The sequence below is a fragment of the Eurytemora carolleeae genome, unplaced genomic scaffold, assembly GCF_000591075.1.
Source record: "Eurytemora carolleeae unplaced genomic scaffold, Eaff_2.0 scaffold314, whole genome shotgun sequence".
Lineage (NCBI taxonomy): Eukaryota > Metazoa > Arthropoda > Copepoda > Calanoida > Temoridae > Eurytemora > Eurytemora carolleeae.
The window spans coordinates 90600-100958 of NW_019396253.1; the positions used below are offsets into that span (position 1 = coordinate 90600).

The 10359-nt window shown below is 33.1% G+C and overlaps 1 protein-coding gene across 3 annotated transcripts in view; it reads left to right on the plus strand.

The window, feature by feature from the left end:
* The first annotated feature begins 2119 nt into the window (after positions 1-2119).
* Positions 2120-10359, plus strand: part of LOC111699420 (hippocampus abundant transcript 1 protein) — a 12606-nt gene continuing 4366 nt past the window's right edge. For all 3 annotated transcript variants that reach the window (XR_002764748.1, XR_002764749.1, XM_023470095.1), the window contains exons 1-14: positions 2120-2226; positions 2940-3084; positions 3359-3408; positions 3579-3659; positions 3791-3993; positions 4512-4691; positions 5073-5195; positions 5332-5499; positions 5569-5665; positions 5872-5989; positions 8087-8188; positions 8691-8771; positions 9095-9223; positions 9866-9973. Coding sequence is in view for 1 of the 3 variants with exons in the window: in XM_023470095.1 (XP_023325863.1) it covers positions 3592-3659; positions 3791-3993; positions 4512-4691; positions 5073-5195; positions 5332-5499; positions 5569-5665; positions 5872-5989; positions 8087-8188; positions 8691-8771; positions 9095-9223; positions 9866-9973 (1377 nt within the window). In the remaining 2 variants the exon portion in view is untranslated. The remainder of the gene's footprint in view (positions 2227-2939; positions 3085-3358; positions 3409-3578; positions 3660-3790; positions 3994-4511; positions 4692-5072; positions 5196-5331; positions 5500-5568; positions 5666-5871; positions 5990-8086; positions 8189-8690; positions 8772-9094; positions 9224-9865; positions 9974-10359) is intronic.

The following is a 10359-nucleotide window of genomic DNA, read 5'->3' on the forward strand; positions in this document are numbered from 1 at the left end:
TGTAGTTTTGGGATTTCAATAGAGTCTCATATTTTGTGGGTAACCCTGTTTATTAATTTGAAACATGTTATAAAAATATCTGTCCTGTGGCCTGATTTCATTAACAGCAAGAAGTGGTGGAGAAGAAAGATAAATATCAATCATAGTTTTAATAAACAATTTTTCAGATCAGAATGGGCTATGTGTTGTAAGCTCATGTAGAAGAAATTCTATGAAAAACTGAAAATTTTTTCTCCCCTTCAAATCCTGAGCGCTGGTTATACAGCGACTCGGATTATATTAAATGTATTGAAATCATAATGCATAATGTAGAGACGTACCTGATCCGTGTATAAATAGTATTTATTTTAAGAAAATAAGTATTCAAAACATAATTTGAAGTTTTATTATATCAACATTATGTATCATGCTAGGCATTCTTCAGGATACTATAAATCTCTTTATATTTAGCTTATATAAGTAATAACCCTAGAGTGAGGGCAGGGGCTGATTTGACCAATATCTCATACATACGCGCGCGAAAGAAAATGTTTCTACCCCCCCCCCCTTCCTAAAAATTGAACAAAAAGAGTAAATTCCTATTTCTTCTTTGTAGTTCAACAAATTTAAGTTTACAAAATCACAAAAAATTCCCTACCAAAATATATACAACTATATATGTGCGAATGTTTCAGGGGGGCCCAGGCCCCCCTCCCCCTAACCCGCCCGTATGTGATGGTCCTTTTCCCCTAGGTCAGGGAGGGGGGGAGTCCAGAGTTTCTCAAATAGTAATCACCGCCACCCAAATCTGTTTTGCGGCAAGCGCGCTCCTCAATTGGTAATCTCCACCACCTCAAATAGTAATCACCCCAAAAAAGCATAAAATTAAATCGTTTATTTCTTAGAAATAAGACCATATTGACCTCTTTTAATGGCCCTATGGTGTACAATATTGTTAAAGCTTTCTTTATTGCTCCTTAGTTTCGAAAATAAATCAATAAATATGCCACACTAAGTGCTAGAAAAATATTACGTTTTTTAGTTTCAAGTTTCGCTTTAAGAATGTTTGCGGCATTTTCCTCTGAATGTTGTTTTAAACTCCTTATATGCAGAGGAAACTTTAACCCATTATTAGTGGACTAAATACTTCATTTTCAGTAGTTGGTGTGATGAGACTAATTTTTCAAAATTTTATGTTCTTTCTATGCATATAATTAGTTTTGTTGTAGATGTTGAACTCGAGTAGGCGAATACAAAAATCTAAACACTGTAAAGGTTTTTTGAAAATATCTTTTAAATGGAGATTGATATTACTTTGTGCGCGATGAGATAATTTTTAGTAAATTTTAAGTCCTTTCTATGCATATAATTAGTTTTGTTGTAGATGTTGAACTCGAGTTGGCTAATACAAAAATCTAAACACTGTAAAGGTTTTTTGAAAATATCTTTTAAATGGAGATTGATATTACTTTGTGCGCGATGAGATAATTTTTAGTAAACAGGCAGCCCGACCTTTTTTGTATCTTGACGCCAATCATGAAATGCAGTCATTAAAGTGGCCAATTGGATCTAAGATTCGGCTAAAATGAACTGTGCCTTGATTCTCAGTTTTTGTTGACCAAAAAAATCTGAAAATAATTTGAAAATTTAGGTTAAGTCAATACAGATGCCATATAACCCCGATAGATGTCGAAAATTGTGTTAAAAGTGCATTAAATTCATATCACATAAAACAAAATTTTATGGTGATTACTATTTGAGGTGGTGGAGATTACCAATTGAGGAGCGCGCTTGCCGCGAAACAGATTTGGGTGGCGGTGATTACTATTTGAGAAACTCTGGACTCCCCCCCTCGGTCAGGTCAGTAAGAACTTAAAAATTAATCGTATAAGGTTTCTTTAAAAGACGACCTTGATTTGAAGGTTATTTAAGTTTTGGATCAATTGAACGCGGCAGTTAGTAGATTCACGTAAAGAGTTTCTGATAGAGAAATATTTGATGCTCTTCTTTATTTTTTATTTATTTTTTAAAAAATTGTCTAAAATGAAAAAGATCTGCTGTCATGATTTTCTTGATTAGCGCATATTATTTTAAATTATATAATTTTGTTTTAGAAATTTATAAAAAATTTGATAGTTACGTTTGAGAAATTGAATTGAAGAAAGTGTTATAATTAAGAGGAAGAAAATGTTAGTTCAGCTCTTCTACTCAATTCACTCAATACATCAATGTCAAGTGTTAAAGATTGTAAGTGTTTGAAGATATTTGGGTAATTTCCTAGAGAAAACGATATTTGGACCCCTCCAACCCCCCATCATCAATTTTGTAAATCCATCTCATATTTAACACAGTAAATTGTTCATTTTGCCGCAGCGCTCGGCCCCCTAGCCTGTCCTAGCCGCAGCGCTCGGACCAGATAGTGTCTTAACCTAACGTTACCCTAAATATATACTAATTTTGTTGAATATTTTTGAAATGGAAGGCCTGTCCTGGCCGCAGCGCTCGGCCCAAAATTGTTCTAACCTAACCTTATCATGACATAATACAAATAATTATTTTTTTTTGTTGAAAATAGTTAAAATATAGGTCATGTAAAACATTGATTGCAGGGGTGGGGTCGAAAAATCGTCATCTTGGACAGACCGATATTTGTATATCGTTATTAGAGAAGTTTTTAATCATTTGCGATTTTCCGATTCCGATTCACAGCGGTTTCCTTATAAAGTTTGTCTAGTCAAGCACGACTTAGATATCCTTATAAGAACAGATTACTTTCAATTGTGTCTTCTATATGAAAGGGATTTGTGCATTACATTTTAACGACAGACCTTTCAAGTTCTATTTTTTATACTTAATAATGTGTGGAGAGATAATTCACTCCGAAAAAGTATCAACATGACTCAATTCCTACATTTCACGGTCACATTGCATTTGTGATTGAATTGGCTTTGTAATATTAGGTTTAGAGTGCAGAATCATTGGTGGAGGAGCTCTAGGTCTTATTTCTGGGTTCCTTTACTCTCAACGACAGCACCAGAAAGGAGCTGTTGCCAAGGTTTCTGTAATACTTCTCAGTACAGCTGTTGGAACTCTGGCTCTAACAAGGTGAAGTTGAATTAGAACCGGACCATGTCAGCTTCACAATGGTTTCCTTTAAGAAATGTTTGAGATATCCTTATTTAATAACCGAAATTTTTAAAGGAATTGTAAAAGAATAAAATGAACAATTCAACGTGTTTGACAAAGATAAACGACGTTATCTATATTGTTCATTAGATACAGGGTGCAGTTCTGAATCAGGCATGCAACTCTTTAAATGTGTTCACTTTACTTCCGCAGTTCCTTTGTCCTCTTTATTTTGAACGTTTTTTTTCTTCAGATTATTCAACCTGCCACCATTTCGGAGAAATACCAGCTAAATAGGAAAAGGTAAAGTCAACGAACTTCAATTAAAATCAACCAGTGAAGATTTAGTAAATAAATGATTTTGAAGAAAATTTTCTATCAAAATGACAAGAGTAAAATTCTTCAAATTTTAGCAGATTAGTTTTACCATATTTCCAAATTTAAATGATTTCATATTATTTAATTTCTTTTAGTTTTGAGTGTTAAATGTCGTCGTCTTCTGACAAAAGAAGTTTGTCCACAGACAAAAGAAGTCTTTCCTCAAGCTCTGGAAGGTATGAGTTATTTAAATAATTTCGAAAAACTGAAGTTGTTATTTTTTTTGTTATCTTGGGAGGAAGAGGGGTTTTTCGGTATTTGGTGTATAATTCAAATAATTTTTATTTGTCTACATTTCTTGTTGTAGGAGTGAGGAATTGTCTGGTGGGAAACATTTTGCATACGGTCAATCCTTGGGCGGAAGACGGGGTAGCAGTGCTACTCATGTCAAGAACCCATTCTCAACCATGATCAAGATCCCCAGCAAGATGGGGAAGAAGGTTGTCGGTCTGATCATGAGAGTTCCTAAATCCAAGAAAATGGAGGGAGTAGTAACATCCGGGGGTTTAGGTAAGACTTACAATATAAGAAGAAATTCAAAGGTCAAGAATATTAACACACGAATAGTGAAGGAACATATAGAAAATGTCCCATTGTATTAAAGAAATAAGTGAAAATGGTTTTTTTGACGGGGTTCATTTTGTTGTGGAAAGATATCGAGTTCGGCCAATTTTGTACAACTCTAGGTCTCAAGTTATTAAACTTTATTAGCCATACCTATTCAGTTCAACTTTCTCACAAATTTTTCTGCTCTTGGTTTATTGATTTTTATTTAAAATATTTAAAGCATATTGAAAAGCAAATTTTACCTTATAATACCTAAGGAAAGCTACACGACCACAGGCCGACTATGTCACTTCATTTTTGGGCAATGTAAATGGTAAAAAGGATAGAACGGTTTGATCTGATCTAAACTGATTTTATTGCATTTGATTTGATTTGATTTGATTTGATTTGATTTGATTTGATTTGATTTGATTTGATTTGATTTGATTTGATTTGATTTGATTTGATTTGATTTGATCTAGGTGAGGCGAGTATTCACCACGCCTTGGTGGTCATATTCCTCGAGTTCTTCGCCTGGGGTCTCCTCACCTCCCCGATGATCACTGTGTTGAACGAAACCTTCCCTGACCACACCTTTCTCATGAACGGTCTCATTATGGGAATCAAGGGACTACTTTCTTTCCTCTCAGCTCCTCTTATTGGTAAGTATTATTATTATCACTGTATAAACACGTTGCATCTTTAGGGAGTGTTCTTGAAAAATAAAACTGGGTATATTGTCGTTAACCTATTGTATAAGATTTCTTAGTTTGTTAATAAAACTGTGTAAAATGATGAATATCGGAGATTTTTTTTTTTCTCGAGCAACGTAAAATTTTTGCCATTTTAAATATTATTACTATTTCTATAGATTTCAAACAGTAAACAAAAAATATTGTTATTTCTTGACTTTCTGATTATTTTTAACATCTTTTCTGTCAAAAGAAACGTTTGAAAGGAAGCCTAAGACCAATATCTGAAGCTTGCAAGTTTCATTAAAAAATAGTATTTTTATAATTATTATTATAAAAGTTGTTCTTCAGGCGCACTGTCAGATATCTGGGGAAGAAAATTCTTTCTTTTGATAACAGTTTTCTTCACATGTGCTCCCATACCCTTGATGAAGATCAACAACTGGTGGTACTTCGCCATGATCTCTATTTCAGGAAACCATTGAACAAGAATGATATTTTTACATTGGCCGAGTTTAAGTTGTTTGTACACTGAACTCTTTTGTCATAAAAGATATCAAATTATTCTTAATCTTCGGAATTTTAATTATTGATTTGTTGAATGGTCCAGGAATCTTCGCGGTAACATTTAGCGTCGTGTTCGCTTATGTTGCCGACGTTACCGACGAGTCTGAGAGGTCGGCAGCTTACGGTCTCGTGTCAGCAACCTTTGCGGCCAGCCTCGTAACCTCTCCAGCTCTTGGGGCTTGGATTGAGGCCAACTATGGGGAAGAACTAGGTATTATTTAATTTCAAACCAACCCAATAAAAAAGTTTAGATAAAATTATTTTATTTAAAAATGTTAAGTTGTTGCTGCCGCCACTGCGATTGCAATCCTTGATGTTTTCTTCATCATGGTCGCAGTTCCAGAGTCATTACCGGAGAAATGTAAACCAACATCCAGGTATTCTTTAGTGTACTGGAGGAAGGGGGGTGGCTTACTATGTACAATACAGCCATATAGATTATTTCCCGTCTCATGTTGGATTTCTGGAACACTTTTAATATAAAATTAACAGTTTGAACCGATTTGCAAGGTTATTAAATTAAAGTAAAACGTCCCAAAAGCTTTGATAGTAAATGAACATACTTATGTTTTTCTAATTGCAGAGGGTTAACCTTGGAACAGGTTGACCCCTTTTCCTCGCTGCGGAAGATGTGGAAGGATTCAACTGTTCTAATGCTTTGTATCACAGTCTTCCTCTCCTACCTACCGGAGGCCGGGCAGGTAATAGTTAACTTATTTTAACTAAGCCCAATGCTTTGGATCAATTTTATTTTAATTCGGATTCGGATGCTGGATCCGCATCCTGGGACCGAAATTAATAAATTTTAGCCACGTCGCTAAACTACCTGCTGTCGGTTCAAATTTTAACCACCTATACAAAGTTAAAGATTAAGGAAGAATTTGAATCGGTGATTCAAATTTGAGCCAACGGTAGGCAGTTTAAATTTATTAATTTGCTCCCAGTAAAAATTTAGTTCGGATCTAGTTAAGAAATATTAAATAAAAGTTTTGCTTTTTTAATAAATTCCCCCCCCCCCGTTATTTTTTCACGGATTTTCATTTTAGCTGAGTTGAAAAAAGAATGGGAACATAAAATGTTCCGAATCCTAATCAATAACTTATTCACAAAATAAAACTAGAAAGAAAGTTTAAAATAAACGGCTAATTTTTATTTTCTGTTATAAAGGTTTGACATGTAAAAAACTCTAATAAAAATCTCAGATTTTATTGGATCAATTGACAAAATGTGATGTGGGTCACCCTGAATGTTAACAAAGGACGCTTTTATTTATCCTATTGCTGAAAAATTCAGTAAAAGCATTGCATCTCACTCTCCCTCCCTCCTTCCCTTTGTAAAAATTTAAACAAGTGTTAAATGATTTTTCTTTTCAATAAATACCTATTTTAAATATCTATGTCAACAAAAGGAGCAACGTTTTATATTCTAATATTTTTATTACTGGAAGATTAAATAGCAATTTTTAAATTATTTTTGTTTATTTAAAGAGCTACCACACGAACAAATAAATTAAAAACTGTGGTATGCCTATTTAATTCGGAATTATATATCACATTCAAGGGCGTATACAGAAATTAATCAGGGGGGCAAATTTGAACTGTAAATTCAAAACATTTGGCTTCTTGGATATCAGATATAAGTATAAGATACCTTAAAGGTAAACTACAGTCCAAATACCTTGAAAGCACTACTTTATCTCTCCTTTAAACAAAACTAGCAGAAAAAAATTGTCTATAAAAAATCGACATTTTATTATACTGTTATGTTAGTAATAATTAGTATTTAAACTAGAGATAGTAAATGACATTTTTGAAAATGAAAAACTCGACTTAAAATTAAATGCTATGAGATAAAAAAGGACAATGGTCCAGATAATAATTATGACTTGTAAAAGTTTCTGTTGTGAAAAAAAAACGTATGAGTGTAATCTATATAATAAAGCTCTTCGATCATTTATATGTTTTCTATGGCTGGCAAAACGACTGAATCAAATGGGCTGAATTTTAGCGAGGAAACTCATGGGTACCCTTGTGAATGACATAAGATAAATAAATTATAAATTTTTGTTTTAATTCGATTTTTAAAATTTCAAGGCCAACGCCGGGCACTTCATCTACAGAGCGTCCCATATTAATTAGATTATCTCCAATCTTTAACACCTAAATACGCATATTATACTAAAAAAATCTAGCAGTTTTTGCAAAAAAAAATCTATTTGCCTTATTAATTTTTTAAAAATTAATTTATTCGTCTTAAATTTTCTGATTTGTCCCCCAAATCGCAATTAAGACCCATTGACGCAGTCTACTTTGATGCGGGACACCCTGTAGCTTGTAATAAAAAGAAAAATTATAAAACGGCGGTGCAACGAATAAAGTAAATTAAATCAAATTAAAAAGACATGCTTGCTCTCGATCTTTTATTAATTTGCTATATTGATATCCCGCATTGAAACCGCACCGAGTCGGAGGTTGACGGGAGCTTTGAACGGGGGAGGAATAACTTAAGTGAAAGTATGAAAAATTGTAGTTCTGATGCTCACTCCTCAAATATAGCGATCGGGGTTATAAGTATCCAATACAAAAAAAATAATTTAATCGGAGGACAGAATTCCTGTCAAGTTATGTTTCAACCACTGGACATACAGAAGAAACTACCTCTCTCAACGTTTATTATGAATTCGGAGTAGGACTTTATTTTGTGTATGTTCACATCATAATTGTGCCTTCAACAATATTGTGGTTTTCTCTTCTTATTTCTATTTTGAATTGCATAAGATGAAATTTTTATATTTCTAGTATTCTTGCTTCTTTGTCTACCTTCGGCTTGTGATGAATTTCTCTAAAGAGAATGTTGCCATGTTCATTGCTGCCATTGGAATCCTCTCAGTCATTGCTCAGGTTGGTTACTATCATTGCTCAGGTTGGTTACTATCATTGATCAGGGTATATATTTTGTAGAATCAACTCCCCCGTGGTAGGGGAAATGGGTTTCACCTTAGTGGAAAAAGAAAACTTTTATTTACATCAAATGGCATCAATCAAAAATTCATTTTTCCCTCAATTCAGCGGTTAAAAACCCTATAACATAGACCTTTTTTTATACTGTATATTTAGACAAATAGATAACGGGGGGNTATCTACTAAATAATACAAGAATTTAAAGAAAATTACGAAGTGAATTTAATTTTTGTTTTCTTACCTACGTCCGGCCTCGATTTCAATTAGTCAAAACGTCTAGTAAAATTTTTTTTTCAATTTATTTTAATCTTCTGTCTTATAATTCATTTCTAATCCCTCTATAGAATTGTTTTTCCCCTAACTACGGTACGCTATCAGAGATAAAGTTTTATTCACATTTGGTGGATTCTATTTTTAAGGTTATTTTATTAAATTGATTTAGACGGGTTTACTTACCCTCCTGATGAAAACTGTTGGACCTAAGCATACAATCATGATCGGTCTCTTCTTCGAGATGTTACAGGTAACATTAGAGTTTTATTTAATTCTTTCAGTAGATACAAGGCGCTGTAGTAGAGTAGTTTTTCAAATCTTTTAACTAAAAATCAATGATTATTCCGTCAAAACTGAGACGTACATATTTTATGTTTATTTACTTGTCTGATGTAAATGTTTATCAAAAAATCAAAGTTATTTACCTTTTAATGGTTACAGTTAACGTTTTAACGGATGTTCTTTCCTTGAATTTTTTAGTTCGTGTCTCAGTTTTAGAAAATTATGCATTTGCTTTTGTCGATTTTTGCTTTATTTTTATTGTTTACATCCTAAATATAGAATTGATTATAGTTGATGTGGTATGGGTTTGGTTCTCAGCAGTGGATGATGTGGTCTGCAGGAATACTAGCTTCTATATCCAGTATCTCGTATCCGGCAATATCTGCTTTTGTTTCAATGCACGCAGACTCGGATAAACAGGTGGAGTAATCAAACAGACTTGGATTTATTTTATTCCCTCAAAGTTCTACACTTTATGATAATTATAATGATAAGGACGATAATGATAATATAAAAATTGTGATAAGTGTGATAAAAATGATTGATTGATTGATAATTTCGGCAAAATCATAAATACATTTTTTAATTTTATAATTTATAAATAATTGACAACTAGCCAGGGCTACAGCCTAACCATTTTTGATGATACTAACATAATGATAACAAAAACACTAACAGCCGCACAAGAGCAACATTTAATAATAACACTATTTAAAATAAGTACAATGCTACTAATTATTTCAGTACAACACTGAATGATAAGTCCGTGCTAGTTTAATGCATAGATGGTAATTCACATCAGCACTCTTGAAACCTTAATCTGATCAATCATGTGGAAGATATTGTTGGTTTTCAGGGTTATCTTTGTGGAGAAACCACAATTAATTGAAAATTATCAGTTTTTCAAAGTTGTAAATATGGATATCTAATTCATACTGAATCAGACAAAGCTCTCAAGGGTACCGTTGTAAATCGGTGATAGCCATCTTTGCATGGTGGGTTACTTGAGATTACGCTTACAATCCCTTTAAGTGGTTCTGAATAATGATAAACTATTTATAGGGAGCGGTTCAAGGAATGATAACAGGTATACGAGGTCTCTGTAATGGTTTAGGTCCAGCTATGTTCGGACTCATTTTCTACCTGTTCCACGTAGATCTGAACGAAAAGGTAATCTATATACAGGGTGGCCAAAATGTACGGATTGTACGGATTGATTTTTTTTAACCCTAAAATTGTACGGATTGTACGGATTGTACGGATTTGTTTTCAAATTGTACGGATTGTACGGATTTTATCCTGGAAAATACACCGTTTTTTTTAAATTTTCACTCATTTCAGCAAATTTTTCATGAAAATAAAAAAAAAATTCTCGTCAAAATGAAGTTAGTTTAACTTATTTTCTGCATTCTAAATAATATTAGATTGATTAATGTTTCAATTGACAATCAAAATTCATTCATAATTTTCGAGATATGTCCAAGAAGTGTTTATTTGAGAATATGTTCCATAAGTACTTATTTGATTGCTTATTCAAGAAGATGTTCCAGTATCCT